This window comes from Sinocyclocheilus anshuiensis, unplaced genomic scaffold (assembly GCF_001515605.1).
Source record: "Sinocyclocheilus anshuiensis isolate Anshui unplaced genomic scaffold, SAMN03320099.WGS_v1.1 scaffold1478, whole genome shotgun sequence".
In the NCBI taxonomy this organism is placed as follows: Eukaryota; Metazoa; Chordata; class Actinopteri; order Cypriniformes; family Cyprinidae; genus Sinocyclocheilus; species Sinocyclocheilus anshuiensis.
In genome coordinates, this window is record NW_015551088.1 from 201286 (window position 1) to 220287 (window position 19002).

Genomic DNA, 19002 nt, shown 5'->3' on the forward strand with positions numbered 1-19002 from the left:
CATACGCACACACACACACACACACACACACACACACACACACACACACACACACACACACACACACACACAGAACTAAGCTGGTCATGGTCTCTGGGTGCCAGTAGCCTTCATTTTACCTCAAAAGCAGCTTCATTAGATTAGCCATTTCCTTCCAGAAAACAGTTGAGGCTGAAGTGAGCTCCTGAGATTATCGCTGCTCTTTTGGACAAAAGCTTTTTTGGAGTGACACCAAACAGATTGGAATGAGACTCTGATTTCCTGACTGAGGCTGTTATATTCAGCTGGCAGGTTCTGGTCTCAGAAACCTAGAATCCAGCATCACCTGTCACAAACTATTCCGAGAATGAAAGCATGAAGAGTTTTGATCCAAGTAGCGGCGGGTTTGATAAATCAGTCTATAAAGTGTTGTTATATCTACGAAAGCTGTGAGCTTGGCAACTGTCCATCCATATGTGCCAGAGAGATCATGTGTCACGTTGCTCCAGCGGCCAGACTAGTATTCTTTTGGTCCCCGTTTGCTTAGATGGCTTGATTCATGAGGGTCCAGTATTCTCTGTCACTAAAGCGCCACACACTAGACACATAAAGGAACGTGGCCACTATAGTGAGGTTCTGGATAGTCTTATATGATTTTGACCAAGAATGTGTCAAGAGAATAAAATGATCAAATTTGTTCTCATTTGAACATACAGTACCCTATAGTACAAATACGAGTAAGATGGAACAACTACACAATACCTATTAGTTGTGTTGGGTGAGTTACTCTAAAAAAAGTAACTAATTACTACCTACTAATTACATCTTCAACAGATTACTGTAGTAATTACTCTCTCTAAAAAAGGACTGCATTACTTATTACCAGTGTTGGGGGTAACGCATTACATGTAACGTGAGTTCAAATGATTTTTTTCAAGTTACTAGTAAAGTAACACATTACTTTTAAATTTACAATGAAATATCTGACTTTTTCAAATAAGCAACGCAAGTTTTCCCATTTGTTCACGGACACCTTTCCTGTCCCCATGAATTTGGAGTGAGGTGCAGAGGCACAGGCAACTTTGGGCTTTTGCTATTAAAAAACAAATACGCAAGCCCAGCCCAGGTTACAAAAAGTAACTAAGTAATGCAATCAGTTACTTTTTTATGGAGTAACGCAATATTGCAATGCATTACTTTTAAAACCGCTTATTACTAATTACTTTCTAAATCCTATATTAACCTCAACTAGTTGAACAATACAAAGATAGACTTTAAACTGATCTTTTAATTCTTTCTAATAAATAATATAAAAATGCATAAATTATTCTTGGACTGACCAAAGTATTTAAAGCGAGAACGTTATATTAAAAACATACATTTTAACATTTGACGTTAAATCCACAATTGTTTTATATAGAATTGTTTTATAGCCTAAACAGTATTTAATGCAATTACATCAAAAGTAATTGTAATTAAATTATAGAACAACTGAGAGTAATCCCTTACTTTATACGTTTTCAAGGGAAAAGTAATTAAATGACAGTAATAATGCATTAAACCCAACACTGGTTATTAGCTATTAACATTTAAAGGTTGTTTCCATTCACTTCTGTAATATATGGCTGAGAACTTTACCCCAAAACACACCCATGGCACGAACACAACTGCTTCCAGCTACGCAAGCTCTGAAATGTCTTCAATCACACAGAATAGCATAACTACTATTCTGTTTTGTTTTCAGATGATGTTTGGTCCAGTCAGGACTGTAAATGCTTATTCACATTTCTCCTCTTTCTCTACAGACAGAATGTCCTTTGAACGCGCTCTCTTCATAACTGTAATAGCACTGACCTTTATAACCTCGTGTGACACAATCAAGCCCACTCAGAGGCCGAAGTACCAGTACACCAAGAAACCCCCCCGAGAGGTGGTCCAAACCACTGTATATGTAGGCAAGCCTACAGTCACAGCACGGATTGTGGACTACACCAAAACCAGAGAGCGCTTCCCTGTGCACGTCACAGAGAGCACTACAGTTCCTGCTGACAGCTATATAGACTACCCTACAGACACCACCGCATCTCCCACCACGGCCAAAGACAATTACACGCTAGACTACAATGAATGCTACTTCAACTTCTGTGAGTGCTGCCCTCCAGAGAAAGGCCCGCAAGGCTTCAAAGGAGATATAGGACTGCCAGGTCAGCCGAGTGAAGTCATACGTTCTATACGTTCTTTTAACAAAATAGGGCCAGATTTACTAAACGGGTGCGTTTTCCAAAAGTTCCATCGTTACCAATAGTGTTCAATGGAACTTGAGACTATAGTCCAGCTAACGATGCTTTTGGGAGACGCACCCCAGGGCAAATTAGTGTGAGACCGATGCAGTTATTGACCAAGGCAATCTACCAAAGGCAGCACAAATTAGCATCACAAACAAGCTGAGGCAATGAAAATTGGGTGCGTGTAATGTACTAAGAGCACAGGTGCAAAATGGGTTAAGACAGGCTTTTTTGGGTGTTGGATAATAGTGCAAATACCAGTAAGCTGACTGCAGCAAACTTTAGTAAATCACCTTGCAGGATTCAATTAGCCCCTTAACTGTCACTGTCAACTTGATGCTCTTTTTGTATTGCCTTTTCAAAAAAAAAAAACTTTTAACGGGCTCCTCCCCCCAGTGGGTGGTGTCAAGTGTCATATTACAGAATATTTTGTGATAAAAGTAATATTGCGACAGAAATGTAAGTTTGGGTGTCAGCCGGTGGCTATTTTTGTTATAACATCTAAATATGGTCTCACAGGAACCTAATTTTTTAATATCAACTTCAAATTTGCAACATAACTTATATATGGCTTTGATTTTATAGCAATTGTAGATTCCAATATATTTTTGTGAAATATTTATTTTATATTAAATAAAAACTTTTGGTAACACTTTCTATGAAGCCCATATTTATAACACATTATAAGGGTATTCTAAAGGCATTGTAATGAATGCATAATGCATTATAAAAAAAACTTATAATATGTTGTTTCATCTCATAAATAATCATAACAACAATTATGATACATTATAAAACTTTCTTATTTGTGGTTATTGAACTTTTATGAGTATGATTATTTATAACACGCAATAAACACCGTTAAATCCACTTAATTTATAATGGATTATAAGTCTTTTTAGTACAGTATATTTTACTTCTAACTTTAATATAATAATACTTCAATTTTTTCTTGCTTTCACTTCAGCAATAATCTGAGGAATTGTGTTCTCCAACCTTAGGTCTGAGCTCCAAAGCGTTCATGAATTACAACAATCTAAGTTTGGATAGTGCATTTTCACGTCTATGTTCAAAGGGGGAGGGGACATTTAAGTACTCTCCTCCCCTACATTAATGTTGCATCTGAAAGGGAAACTCCTACAAATACATATGCAATAAGGTCAGCTGCAAAAATAACTGTGTCCACACCTTTTCATCGCTAAGTTTTCACTGTGTGTCTTTAGTAAACCCAGACAGCAGTTGTTAGTAAATCTGGCCCTTAGGCTGATGATACATGGGGCAACCTTTTTGAGCAATGTTTCTTGGGCACTTTCCCATTGAGAATGGTTAACACATTTCTATATGGATACTTTAGATCGGTCGAGGGTCCTGTGTTTCACCTGGTTGCCCGTTGACGGCAACATTAGCCAAAGTTGCCCGGCAACATTGCTCAAAAAGTTGCCCTGTGTATCATCAGCCTAAGTGTGTTATTTACTATAGGTATGTGGGGAAAAACCTGGCTTCTGTCATGTTGTTTAATGCCATATTGTAGGCCCACCTGGAGAAAAGGGAGCACCTGGACCCAAAGGTACGCCGGGCCCAATTGGGCCAAAGGGCTTTACAGGACCTAAAGGAGATAAAGGTACATTATCCTGGTTATTTTAACTGCAATCTTGGTGATGTCATCTGAAATAACATTCATGTTTGAGATTTCCTATTGTTTTCAACAGGAGAGAAAGGTGATCAAGGAAACATAGGATTCACTGGATCTCCAGGCATCCAGGGAAAGGCTGGAATGAAAGGTGAACATAGTTATAGATCAGGTTCCCCTGTGAATGTAAATAAGATGTATAAACTAAATATATTTTTGACTAAACAGGTGAGATGGGTATTAAAGGTGAGAAGGGTGCAGCTGGATTGCCAGGATTCAAAGGTTCGAAAGGAGAAAAAGGAGATCCAAATTTGAATGTGTCAAAAGGTGACCAGGGAGAGCCAGGCAAAGATGGACCACCGGGACCCCAAGGCATGACTGGTGAAAAGGGTGAAAAGGGTGATAGAGGAGAGTGCGGTTTACTTGGTGACAGGGGCCAGAAAGGTGAGCCAGGTGATCCTGGACCACCAGGTGTGCGTGGAGACCCTGGTTCATCTGGGCAACACGGCATGCACGGGACTCCAGGAATCGCCGGAGAACGCGGGGAACCAGGAGTTCCCGGAGCAAAGGGTGAGCCAGGAGCACGTGGACCAGCAGGAGTCAAAGGTATACGAGGTCTGAGGGGAATGAAGGGTGACCGTGGCCCCCAAGGGAAACGTGGAGACCGAGGCCTACGGGGACTGAAGGGTTCTATGGGTCAAAGTGGACCGAGACTACGGTCTGCTTTCAGCGTCGGCCTATATCCAAGCAAGTCTTTTCCCCCATCGGGATTTCCAGTTCGCTTCGACAAGGTCTTCTACAATGGAGAAAACCATTACGACATAGTCACGAGCAAATTCAACTGCACCTACTCAGGAGTTTATGTGTTCTCCTACCAGATCACGGTGAGAAACAAGCCGCTGCGTGCTTCTCTGGTGGTGAATGGGGTGCGTAAGGTACGTTCGAGAGACACCCTACAGGGTCAAGACATTGACCAGGCATCCAATCTAGTGATCCTGAAGCTGGATGTGGGAGACGAGGTGTGGGTAGAGACACTGAGAGACTGGAATGGTGTCTACTCCAGCAGCGAGGATGACAGCACCTTCTCTGGGTTCTTGCTCTACCCTGACTAACACCTTCTTCATGGCTAGATCTCGAACTGAACGTTACATGACATGGACATGGGAGGAATGTACGACCAATTACAGTAGATGTGTTTTTATCATAGAGAGACAGAAGTGTACTGTTTAAACAAGTATTAAAACGAGTATCCCATTTTGTTAACCACACCAGATTTTATTTCAAAATTAAAAAGTTTATCTTTTTAGACAAACAAACATCTAAACTACATATCCACAAAATTGTCATACATGTGAGAGCACTGTGCATCTCTTTTGTACCGACTGTTTTGAACATTCAGTACATGTTAAAACTTTCTGATGAGGAAATAATTGTTTGGATTAGATCATGTCTTCTTTTAATTATTTTGCCTTTTGGTATACAGTCCGTATTTACCGCTCAGACATAAGAGATTTTGACAAAAAACAAACAAAAAGTGTGATTTGAATGATTCTGACAAAGTAAAACATCATGTGTGATAGGATCAACAAAATAAACGAATCGTCAAATCATATCATATGTTATGTATTGTACGAAATACAAATCACAATGTAGGCTTTGGGCTGATGGGTTTCTGAGCACTAAAGTAATAAAATCAAGCAAGAAATATCACTTTGATTAACGTTTCACTTTCCTCGCAACAAATTGAAAATGTACAAAGTCTGCAAACAAAATTATGGTAACACTTTATTTTCAGTACCAATTTTCACTATTAACTAGCATGCACATTAATAGCATATTGGCTGTTCATTAGTACTTATAAAGCACATATTAATGCCTTATTCTGCATGCCCATATTTCAGATCTCTAAATCCACCCCATACATAAACTTAACAACTACTTCACTAACTATTAATAAGCAGCAAAATTAGGAGTTTACAAAAGTCATAGTTAATAGTAAGAATTGGACCTTAAAATAAAGTGTGACCAAAATTACATTTAATTCTGAATCTTGCTTTAATGCAGCATCATCAGGAACCTGACTGATGGTTTTATAAGACTCAAAAATGATGTAAGATGCTTTTCTGAACACAAAGTTTGATTCTTGTGTTTGACTAATTTTAAGCCATGTTCTAAAGGCTAATGGGCTATTCAAGGCAAAACAAGGAAGCTCATTTGTAATGATTAAATAACTTAGCCACTTACATTATGAGGTCCACACAGGCCTCAGGTCCAGAATTCTCACTTTGCCTTTGCAGGTACAGTATATGTCCCAGGATCTTGTTTTCTGACCTGATGTAATGTGTGTGTTGGAGGATGAGGCAGGTGCCATCCAAGTGTTTTTTTTTCCATTATGTAGTATCCTATAATAAGGCCTTTCCCATTTACGTGTAGCTGGGTGTTTCACCCTTCCCAACAATGACCTGCTCAGTCACTACTCACGAGTGTTCACCAACAGTTCAGTTCATCTGATATAAAACATTCAATGTTGCACTCAATGCAAATTGAAGTTGCATAAGAATGTCTCCTTACACTCATGACGCTTTCATTAGAAACCTCAAAAAAACTGAAATTCCAAGCATATTTCAAAACAGATGGAAACATTTTTTTTTACATTATTTATTTCCCAAAAGCTAAGTGTATTTTCAACTAACTGAGCATCTGGAGTTGGTATGGTGTCTAAAGGAGACAAAAAACAAGGCCAATTTAAATGGATAAAGTTTGATTTCACATCAGTAGAGACACAATTTAGGAACGTTTTAATGTTAAAAGGTTCTGCCTTCAAGAAAACACAGCTCATTTATGTCTAATAATTTGGGTTCTGGAAATAAAAATCCTATTATTTGTCTTACAAAATGTTGCACTATTCTCAAGCTACACGCTTAAAAATAAAGGTGCTTCACAGTGATGCCGTAGAATAACCTTTTTGTCTAAATGGTTCCATAAAGAACCTTTAACATCTGAAGAACCTTTCTGTTTCACAAAAGCTTCTTTGTGGCGAAAGAAGGTTCTTCAGATTATAAAAAGGTAAGAAAGAGATGGTTCTTTAAAGAACCTTTGACTGAATGGTTCTTTGTGGAACCAAAAATGGTTCTTCTATGGCATCGCTTGAAGAACCTTATGAAGCACCTTTATTTTTAAGAGTGTAATTGGTTATACAATCTTGATTTTTATACATATTTTTCAAAGCAAATAACTTTATGGCGTACCTTGCGACATTGTCTGTAAAGATAAAATGGCTGAAACAGAAAACAAGAAAGCAGCTCAACATAATAAAAGCACAAACAGTCCAAGTTACATGTTTTACAAATTACACATGACCAAGGTATTACAATAGAAACTTCAAATAATAATGTGGAGTAATAAACCTGTTCTACAGCACTTATTACATACTGTTTTATCATTGCTTGTTGTTTAAATATTATTTCCAATTTCAATATTTTTGAATATTTTAACCAATCAACAAAGCACTTTCTTACATTTCACTATTATAATTTTTGACAAACAAATCTAAAATTTACAGCAGCCCGACTGTAAACGGCAAAGTGCCTTTAAAACACAAAACTCACAAAATGACAAACACTGTCATTTATATTCACTGCTGATGGCATTTAAATCAAGCTTTTTAATACAACGTTGCCCAAGAGAAGACCAACCACTGCTGTGGCAGATATTTTCAAAGACTCTGACTGTCTTCTCTGCTCAGCGAATCTCTTGTTTACATCGCGCTTGCACTGCATTATGATGAAAGCTTTCCTGAGAGGTCAGAAGTCAAGCTGCAACAACAAAATCATTGCATTCTCATGCTCAACACACATGACCGTGATCGGCTACAATGCTCAGCACTGCAAGCTTTTATGCATCCGGATCTAAATATAATGCTATAATATTTCATGGTTAGTTAATCTTGGCAGCTGTAATATTTTAAAAGTAGTAAAAGTTTTCAAAAGAGTCCGACATGTAACACTTATTTCATATGCAAAGATGTTAGCCAATCCCAGCAGTGGCCGTTTAAATCGAACTCTTAAAGGAGACACGCCTCTTTAAAATTACCTTTTATTTCTAAGATATTTTGGTGCTGATGTATGAATGGTATCTTAAGGGTAAACTGTTGTGTGAATAGCAGATGCGGTACATTTCCCAGAAAGGGCCAACCTGGCAATTTTACAGTAACTTACCAAGTGGCTAATGTCTTCATCCAGTCTTTCCAGTATGTTGCTTTATCCCACATTTTGGTCAAGCCGATCACTGGTAGACAGCGCTATATAAAGGTATAAACAAGATCCAAAATGTTTTGAGCTTGTCCACTTTCAACCACATTTGGAGGTGGTTGAAAGTGATGACCATTTGTATCGCAAACACTCTTGGGCTCTAATATGTTTGAAGAGGTGCAAAAGGCTACGCACTGAGCTGTCAATCAACCACTGCACTAAAACAAGGGGTTAAACTGTGCTAGTAACCATCTGAAACAACTGGAGATGCACATTCATACGCACAAGACTTGCTCAGTCTGTCAGATATCATGTGAAGCTCATGTGAAGCTCAGTTATTACTCCTCTGAGACTGTTGCACAAAAAAAAATTTTTTTTCAAAATAACATTTGTGTGGTGCACTTTCTGAGTGTTTTTTCACAATTTTATTTAAACATTTCTTTCTTTCATATCAGTTTATCTTTTTTGTGAATTATGTACCGAAGTCCATCTTAATATTTGACATAGCCGGAGATCAAATTAAGACACCAGTGTTTTCTATTCCTTCAGGAGATCATTTTATTTATAATTATTTAAATAGCATTTTTCTGGCTTCATACCCAGATCTTTTAGCTAACTAAATGAAGTTACAAACTGTCTGGGTACCACATACCTGTCACGAATCCTGTCCATGGACTTCCGTTTATTCACCACCAGAGGTCACCCTTTCCATTACATTGACTCTCGCACAACACAAACTGTTGCATAGCACCCCGGACTACATATCCCATCATTCTTTGCACGATTTGCACACTGCACTGATTGCACTCATTGCACACAGCTGTTTCTAATCACCTCACTCACTATATAACACCCACTCTAACCACCTTTCTCTGCTGAGTATTGTTTATTGCATGCATAAGCAATATTTTTCATAGAACAAAGGGTTAAAAAGTATGTTTATAATAATTAACTCACTAAATCATAATTCTTTCTTTCATACTGTAATAGCATTTCCTTGAAAGTGAAATATACAGAAAATAAATATGTGATCGTACATTTTTAAATAGTACCGTGTTAAAGATTCATTTGTTATACGGAGTGAGTTCTTGTTTACTAATGCGCTGGTGTGCATTAAACCACAAGCTCATCTGTAGCATAACTACTGCATGCCTTAACAAATCCTAGCGTAAAGATCACATCTCACACCAGATTCTGACTCAACTATACTAACAGGTCAGTTATACAAACCTAACCCACAACAGTTCTGTCCTTGTTATTAATTCTTAATTCAAACGGCCACTAATGCCAATAATAATGGCCAGAAAACATAACAAGATGCAGAATTCCACAGCTGGGAAAAAACTGAAATAAATACTAATAAGTTACGTATTCTCATAGTACTTCAGTGACCTGCATAAACTAGCAATAAAATCAGTGCAAGAAACTATAGATTTAAATATTTCAACATAAATTATAATGAAATTAAGCTTAGGCCTAATCTTTGAGACTTTTTTTTTGTTTTGGCATTGTAACATTATTTTCCAAACAATAAAAAACATTTATATTTTTCTTTGTATTTCTCATTTTCAGTAGTGATTTTCATTGGATTCTCATTAACGTGACCCTGGAGCACAAAAGCAGTGTTAAGTCGCTGGGGTATATTTGTAGCAACAGCCAACAATACATTTTATGGGTCAAAATTATAGATTTTTCTTTTATGCCAAAAATCATTAGGATATTAAGTAAAGATCATGTTCCATGAAGATATTTTGTAAATTTCCTACCGTAAATATATCAAAACTTAATTTTTGATTAGTAATATGCATTGCTAAGAACTTCATTTGAACAACTTTAAAGATGATTTTCTCAATATTTAGATTTTTTTGCACCCTCAGATTCCAGATTTTCAAATAGTTGTATCTCGGCCAAATATTGTCCTATCCTAACAAACCATACATCAATGGAAAGCTTATTTATTCAGCTTCAGATGATGCATAAATCTCAATTTCCAAAAATTGACCCTTATGACTGGTAGTTAAAATGTGTTAATAAACTGTTAGTGTGTATTGCGGTTATGTTTGAAATTTAAAAGAGTTTGTTATGTTGACGTTTTTGTGGTTACCGAAAAAGATAAGATTAATTGTTTCCAGGCCCACAAATCCATTAGTAGGTGCAACTTTTTTTTTTTGAGTAATCAATTTAAAAATATGTTTATGCTACAAATTAAGTTCTTCTAACTCAATGTAGTTTGTTGGTTGAACATAATTTCAATAGAAATGACCATAACTTTAAAATATTGATGCAAAATGTTGTTGTGTCAGTTAATCGTCTATCTTTTTGTTAAAAAAATGATAAAATTTGTTCTTAACTGTTAGAGGGAAATTCTTTAGCGGGTGTCCCGAAATAAAATGAGGAAGGAGTCAAGCTCCCCTCACAAAAGAATCTGATGCACCATATGAAGAACTACACAACTTCAGTGTATAAAAAGTCTTGTATGCACCCCATAGGAACAGATAAAGTAGGCTAGATTTTATTTCTGAAGACCATACTAGAGTGGTTTGTCCGAGTCCCTTCTCACGTCTCTTTGGTCTCTTTTGCATGGCTCTTTTGTTATACTAGTGACAGACATAGTTATTATGATTAAGACAAAAGCTTTCAGAATCAGAGTGCAGTGGATTTAATCCAGGCTCCTGTAAATCATACAGCTCCCAAAATCTGAAAGTACTTTGCGACTTTCCTAAAAACCCCCCGAAAGCATGAGGTGACAGTGAAGCCTTACCAGGTTGGTGAAGTAATAGCCGTCCTCTCCGCTCATGAGGCGGCTGGGGATGCAGTAGCGTGTGATGTACTGGATGCTGGAGTGTAATCGAGGTGGATTGGCCTTCAGCACGATGTAGACGAGAGTGGGCAGAAAGTCATCAGCCGAGGCGGCGGCATTCTTACTGCCCTGGACGGCAGTCATGATGTGTTTACTACACCTGGTGACACACGCCAACTTCTCCTTAGGAACCTTTTTAGAGTCCAAGTCGATCAGGTCTATTAAAAAAAATTAACTTTACAACATTTACATGATGCGTGGTGCATCAGTGTATTAACTTTTAACAACAAAATGCTTGATTTCATAATCTTTCAGCAAAGTGTAATGCATTACGTGTTTACTGGCCAGAAATGGTGAATTATGGAGGTCAAATGCATTGCAAATGTGAATATTTACATTTCAAGATTCAAGATTCAAGATTTTTATTTGTCACAAACATGGTTATATAGGGAATATATGACCAGCAGTGAAATGTAAGTCAAGGATGATGACAGATTTTTTAAAGGGGTTGGGAACTACCGAGGTAGCAAGGGATTTATTAAAGATGGATGTAAACAAGCCAGCGAGCTGATCAGCACAGGACCTCAGAACACGGCCAGAAATCCCATCAGGACCTGCTGCTTTCCTGACGTCCACTCGCTTTAGGGCCCTCCGAACCTCGTCCTCCGACACAGTGATTACATGATTATCGCTGCTCTGTCTGCAGCTTCCTGACGCGCTGATCGGCAGAGTCATGCTGCCTCGATTGCATTCAAAGCGGCTGTAGAAAGAGTTTAACTCGTCAGCCAGCGACGGGGCTGCTCTCACAGCTGCAGAGGATTTATTTCCAAAGGCACAGATGGTCCTCAGTCCCTGCCACATGCGTCGAGAGTCATTTAGCTGGAAATGAGACTCTATTCGTTCCCTGTATCGGAGTTTGGCGGCTCTTACCGCCCGTCGGAGATCATAGCACGATGCTTTGTACTCACTCATGTTCCCCGACGACAGACCATTTATATATTTACAAATCCTTCTTATATATGTAGTTGATCTTTATATTCAAATATTCATATCTCTCAAAAAGCACAATCTTACAACAACAAAAAAGGCACTGACTTCTGAGAGAATTGACTAGAAGCAGCTCAATCTAAGAAAATAAAAAGAAAGTCAAATGTGACCCTGGAGCACAAAACCAGTCATAAGGGTCAATTTTTCAAAATTGAGAGTTATACATCATCTGAAAGCTGAATACATAAGATTTCCATTGATGTATGGTTTGTTAGGATAGGACAATGCATATTACTAATCAAAAATTAAGTTTTGATATATTTACGGTAGGAAATTTACAAAATATCTTCATGGAACATGATCTTTACTTAATATCCTAATGATTTTTGGCATAAAAGAAAAATCTATAATTTTGACCCATACAATGTATTGTTGGCTATTGCTGCAAATATACCCCAGCGACTTAACACTGCTTTTGTGCCCCAGGGTCACATATGGGTTTGGAGGACATGAGGGTGAGTACACAATGACAGAATTTCCATGTTTTGGGTGGACTATTACTTAAATGTTTTGAATAATGTACTTGCATATTGATTATTGTATGACTGCTGCAAATGCATCTCACCAAATCAGAAAACTGGACCAATACTGTTTGTTTTATGAAGCAAGTTTTGTCCTAAGCTCACTGTAAATCAGCAGTGAGTGTATAATGCCGCACACAGGTGTCTGTACCTGTTATGGCTCTCTCCACACTGTCTGATACTTTAGGGATCTGCTCGTCTACAGGAACACAGCATCGCAATGGACACCCAGTGCAAAGCCCTGCAAACACACACACACGTAAAGCATCACACTGTTATTAGTCTTCGCATTTCAACTCCCCCGGCTTGGCAGACGCTTTCACCTGATTCTCTTCTGGATGCCCAAGTCTTTCTTCTCATCATCTGTGTGGTCAGGGCAGAAGAGCTGCTCATACAGACGGCTCATCACATACCGCTCCACCTCATCCATCACATCTGGAGACCCTGACACACATTTACACACCACTGTCAGAGATGTGGCAAACTATCTGCTTTCATGAGCAAGTAATATCAACGTGGCTATATAAAGGAGGGGTCGGCGACCTCTGGCACATGCAGAACAATCTGCATTATTCCTCTTAGTTGCATAACCCGTTTAAGTAATTTAGCAGCTATAAATAAAATTAATGTGCACTGTAAAAAAAAAAAAAAATCTTAATTTTACAGAAAATAACTGATTTATTTCAGGTTGTTTTCTTTTATTTTAAATCGTAGTCAAAACTACGAAAAATTATCTCTAAATTAACTTTTTGGCTGTTATTTTAAGTATTACGGCATTAATGAGAAATTACAGTAATTCACTTTTTTTTCTATACGGAAAAATTGCTGTATTTTTATATAGTATTTTTTTCTGTTTTCTTAAATTATATACAAATGTACGTAAAATGACAAAAATATTCTGTAATAAATACAATAACAAAACATTAGATGATGCAATTAAAGTAAAATCTCCTTATTTAAATAAGCTGAAAACACTGTTATTTTACAGGTATTTCCTGAATTACTACTATCTGTCACCCTCACTGTAAAAATAAATAAATAAATACAACGTCACATGACTGTCAGCAGCAGAACATGAACAGATCTCTCTCTGCATAATGACTTAAAAATGTTCAAAATGTCTAAGCAGGACAGGAGTATCATGCAGTAGTATTCCAGAGCTACAATAATGTGAAATTAATAAAATAATATACTCACAGATTAGACACTGGATGAGATCAGTGAATCAGGCCACGTCATGATGATTGAACCATAATCAATAAGTAACCAACTTCATCAGATCAGGTTTTCTCTCACAGCTTTTGCTATAACAAATGCGCTTTAAAAACGCACAGTTACAGCAGCCAAAGAAAAACTAGTGTTAAAAAGTCAAGATCCCAACAAACACTGATCTCCACAACGGTGACTTCAACCTTTATTACTTTCAATAAAACATCAACATCTAAACCTCAGTTAATTCTCAATAAGAGGTTTTGAGTGAAAGAAATAAAGTCAGACTGGTTTGTAAGTGAGTGAGTGAAGATGCTCAGATCTAGAGATCTGTTCATGTTTCATGTTCTGCTGGGATTTAAAGGGTTTCTGATGTCTGTGTTTTGTGGGTCACCGTTGTGCTGAAGAGCAGAGTCTGTGCTTCAGTGCAGGAGGAGACCCAGAAACACTGGTGTGATGCTGCATGTTGCTTTATTTAAAACCAGTAACTGTGTAGTTGCTGATGCAGTGATGGTTTCGTTAGCTCATGCATGTGTGCTGTTGTTAACAAATGGTTAACTGCAAAAGATTTACATTTACAGAAAAAGAATCCAGGAAATGCCTGTAAAGTGTTTTTTTGTAAAACATCTAAAAAAATTAGTATATAAATTAGGATATTTTACTTTAATTTTACAGTTTTTGTTTGGCAGCTGCTTCTGCCAGTCATTGAGTTTATTAAAAAAAAAAAAAAAAAACTTTAACCATTATTTCCATGAATGCATTTAACAGTTTTTTTTTTTTTTTTTTTACAGTGTGAGGAAAATCAAACTCTGCAAGTCAACACAAGTGTGCAGCCGGAATAAACCGCTTTCTGCAACCACTGAATATCACAAGCCACTTACTACACAAAGCAAAGCACAACAGTAGTACTTAATCTGCATGAGTCTGTTTTGCTTCAGTCATACTACAGTACATTTATAACTTCGTATACAGACTCCTGCCTCTTCCACACACACATATCACAATGATGGTGATGCGCTAACACTTTTTGTTTTGTTGCATTTCTATAATGTTACTATTTAAATAAGCAAGTTTGTGACTTAACTAGAGAAATTAAAAATGGCACTTCATGACAAAAATTTCAAAAAATCAAGACAAAAGGTTGCCAACCCCTTATACAGTCAATTCAGTAAATCTTATAAATGAATAGGTCTCTCCGATTCATTATTTACACGAAAACAACAAAAAACTCGACTTTGCATGTTGTACCTTTAAAGTTGTTCTGTAAGTACTCCGACATGTTTTGATAGAAATCCTGCACAGAGTCTGAGAAATCCTCACCACCTGCTGCCACCTACAGCGCAAGCAGAAAGAAAAACCATTCAGTTACTAATCTTTTTATAAAAAAATTGTGCAAATTGAGATCTAATACAAAATTCAGCTTTTATTGCTTCCGAAGCATGGATGCTGGAAAATATCAGCATACTTGTGTTTCACCTTTTTGTGTGCAATATTTTCAACGAAGGCATGGCACTGTTTAAAAATGTCATATCCAGGTCTCTGGAAGGGCTTCAGCAAGTCAATGAAGCGCTGTGTCACATGATCACGCTCTGCACTGGGCTGTCGGCTGAGCGAGGTGCTCACGGCTGTCTCTGGAGCTCCTGCATCTGTGCGAGAACACGAGCGAGATGTACAAACGCCGTCACATGACTGAAAGCTCTGGAATTGCTGAAATTCTCGTTTTTTTCTGAGGTTGAGCTTAATGGCATGAGTGTGTGCAATGCTACTGCACTGTGCCCAGAAAAGACTAAAACTTGCTGATGCTGCATTTCACTGAACTCTACACACATCCGATATTGTGGGTCTCACAATTTGCTATTCTTACTAAAGAAAGAAAGAATTGGCCCTGTATACTTCCACTGCAAGTGCATTACTGTAAACATGACCTCTACAAACTTATGGAAGGTATTTTCTGCCAATTTAAAGGAAATCAATTCAATTATAAAAATGAAAACCAAACTGAGTGACAATTGCAAATTATTGTCTGTTTGAATATTTATTCCAGTTGTTCATGATTACTGTACAAGGATATTTAGGCAGAGTTTCTGCAGGATTTGAAGTTCAATATAAACCTTTTTAAGACCAAGTAAAGAAAATTTAAGGAATATACTGAATAGAACACAATACGTCAATATGCTCTCTAAATGTAAACGCCTTGGGAGCAAACAATAAATTGTATTAGCAACAACACAGCAAAGTTTTAAAATACAATCTCCATTACTTTTTAATTAATTAAAAAAAATGATTACCTCTGCTTCAAACCACTAGAATATGGAACTTTTATTGTACCTTGTGATCACACTGTAACATTCGTTCTCAGCATTTGTGGATTGTTTTCTAAAATGTCTTTTAAGATTCTTAAATCAAGATGCATTTACTTGAGAAGCGAAATAACATAAGGAGCCTTGTTTTCTGAGAAACTGGTCAAAATGAAGTGAGTTTATGATTAAAACATGTACAAATATCTGCCTCAGAAAAACTACTTAATTCAAAGTGAAAACAAGTTTTCATTCCCAATGATAGATAGTTGTCCTTGCTTCATGCATAGACTCACTTACTTTTGTTCAGTTTCTCAGGAAACAAGATTTCGTGTTTGCATCTATGTAAAGATGTTTAGATATCTGTATATGGAAACGAGACAATAACGCAGAAGAAGATTATTTTTTGCAGTGCATGCAATATTTAATGCCATGACTGTATGGATTTAAGACTTTCTGCTCTGATTTAAGACCCTTTTATGGTCTTACACTTTTGGAAGGGCGAATTAAGACTTTTTAAGACCCTGTTAGGGATTGCACTCACAACTAACTAACTATATATATATATATATTCACAATGGAAATTTTAATGCATTTTTACGATTTTATTCTATGTTCAGGTTTCCATGACCAAATGAACCCTATGTGTAACGCACTGTAAACTCATGGTCGTACCTGTCCTTGCAGGTGTTTTGGGAGCGGAGGTGAAAAGCCTCTTCACTATGGGCACAGTGTGTGTTCTGGAGGATTCTGGTCGTGAACGCGCCTCCTCACGGCTGCTGGCGTACACAGCTTCCTCCTCTCTCTGTAACCTGACAGAGACACAGACACATAGCACTACAGCAGCTGACCACAGGAGAGTGAAACCATCATTCATCGTCCAGTCTCTCACCTCTCGGCCAGCGCTCTGTCGTCCTCGATCTGCTTGGCTCAGGTGCACTGGTTCTCCTGATGCCAGCATTTGGAGCAGAGGCCCTGCCAGACGGCGTTGCCGTAGAAACCGCACCCTCTCTTACACATCAGGTCAGACTGCTGGACGCTGAAGCCCCTGCGCACCCGCTGAGCGTTCATCCTGCACTGAAACAAACCGGCTTGTGTCGGTAACCTGCATAAAGACAAATCCCAGCCGGTTAATCATGCCACATATTCAGCAGATAATAGCCATGTCTGAATGACTTCTCTACAGACAGATCTGTCAGTCAGTGCTGTTAAAGGATTCAGAGGACGCTGCGTCTACATTTATAAAATCCAGTGACACTTAAAAATGGTATTATTATTATGTTTTAAAACAGACTCTTCCTGCAAGTTGAGTCCTATCAGTTGCATTAAAACCATGGTACATAAAAAAAACAAGTCATTATTCAGTACCACAGTATATATTATCATTCTTGAAAAGAAAAGGCGTCTCCTGAAAACTGTTGTGTGCTCACAGTGAAATAAATCACTCTGAATTAACAGAAATACCAAGTGTTATTGTACATGCTAAACAAATTAGTTCATAAACAAGATCTTCAAAGCGTTAATAACAATAACAGCGTTCTGTCTTACGTGTCACACTTCTCGTACAGAGGTGAATACCGAAAACAGCTTTATCTGGATGTATTTTACTCTTCCCAGCGAGTTTAAAAGATCACGAATAACTAGTTACCGCTCCTCGTTGATGTTTTGATCACATTTATTTGTGTTGTTGACGGAAATCCCTTTACCGCAGGAAGCGATGACGCATTTCCTGCGCGCCAGGCGTCAAAATAAAAGTCCGATATAAAATAAAAGTCAATCAACTCATAAATTGTAAAATATTATCCACCTTATTTTGCAACTATAGAACTACAAGATTTGCCCTGCCCAAATATCCACACTTCCAGTGCTATCGAGTGTATGACTTTCCCATGTCTGATAAAAGCCAAAGCACAGTCCACTTAACCCAAGCAAACCCTCATAATCCTGAATGACTGATTTGGAGCAGTATTCAGGGCTAAGTGTGACCCACAGACCATGGTTTTTGTACTGTATGTGTGCAAAAAACCCAAGCAACTGATAGTCAAATAGTCTGCCTAGTACAAGTATTGCTTAGACTTGCTTTTCTAGTTTAATGAAGACATAATCTGCTTTGCTGATTGACTGTTTTTACCGGTGAATGGGTCTCCTGAATAAATGATATATTTGAAAATATATATTTTTTGCAGTATGGGCAATAAATAAATTAAATAAATTCAAATTCTAACTACAGTATACACTTTACAATTTGTTCAAATGTCATTCCGGCCTGAGGAGAGTGTAACAGGTGTTGCTCTACGATAAACAATAAGAAATGCTTATTATGAATGACACAGTTCTCTGGTATTATGTGCACCATCACATATTTTGAAGGGCCCAGAAATGTATTCATACTAGCAGAATGACAGAAACCCGACCAATCTAGTTATAGATTGGGGAAGTCGTGGCCTAATGGTTAGAGAGTTGGACTCGTAACCCAAAGGTTGCAGGTTCGAGTCTCGTACCGGCAGGGATTGAAGGGCCCAGAAATGTATTCATACTAGCAGAATGACAGAAATCCGACCAATCTAGTTATAGATCCTGAATGTATAATTGCACATTCCGAATACATATATAGTCATAAAGCATAATTTAGCTATACATTTGATTATATACTTAAAAATTCTAAATATATAATTATTTACAACAAATAGTAATTTATTAGTAAATTTATTTGTAAAATTTGTGACCCTGGACCACAAAACCAGTCATAAGTATTAATTTAGCAGACTATGTTATTCAAAGCGACTTAAAAATGAGGAACATAAAACGCAGTTTGGGCTAACAGTATTGCCAAGTTTAAAGTGTGAGGTAGTACACAAGCTAACTTAAAGGAGACATATTATGCCCCTTTTTACAATATGTAATATAAGTCCCTGGTGTCCCCAGAATGTGTCTGTGAAGTTTCAGCTCAAAATACTCCACAGATCATTTATTATATCATTTTG

The 19002-nt window shown here is 37.5% G+C and overlaps 2 protein-coding genes across 2 annotated transcripts; one reads left to right on the plus strand and one right to left on the minus strand.

Moving 5' to 3' along the window:
* The first annotated feature begins 1789 nt into the window (after window positions 1-1789).
* On the plus strand, window positions 1790-5006 carry otol1b (otolin 1b). Its single transcript, XM_016452655.1, has 4 exons — window positions 1790-2183; window positions 3796-3885; window positions 3974-4045; window positions 4123-5006. Exons 1-4 carry the CDS (start codon window positions 1790-1792, stop codon window positions 5004-5006), a joined length of 1440 nt encoding a protein of 479 aa, XP_016308141.1.
* Window positions 5007-6578: 1572 nt separating this feature from the next.
* Window positions 6579-17693, minus strand: LOC107662589 (rab5 GDP/GTP exchange factor). Its single transcript, XM_074186912.1, is given in 12 exon segments — window positions 6579-6612; window positions 7143-7172; window positions 8112-8194; window positions 10906-11162; window positions 12664-12725; window positions 12727-12753; window positions 12836-12956; window positions 14970-15054; window positions 15198-15367; window positions 16694-16830; window positions 16911-17123; window positions 17567-17693. Coding segments are annotated over 11 exon segments (1185 nt in total). The 5' UTR covers window positions 17090-17123; window positions 17567-17693.
* Window positions 17694-19002: the final 1309 nt, after the last annotated feature.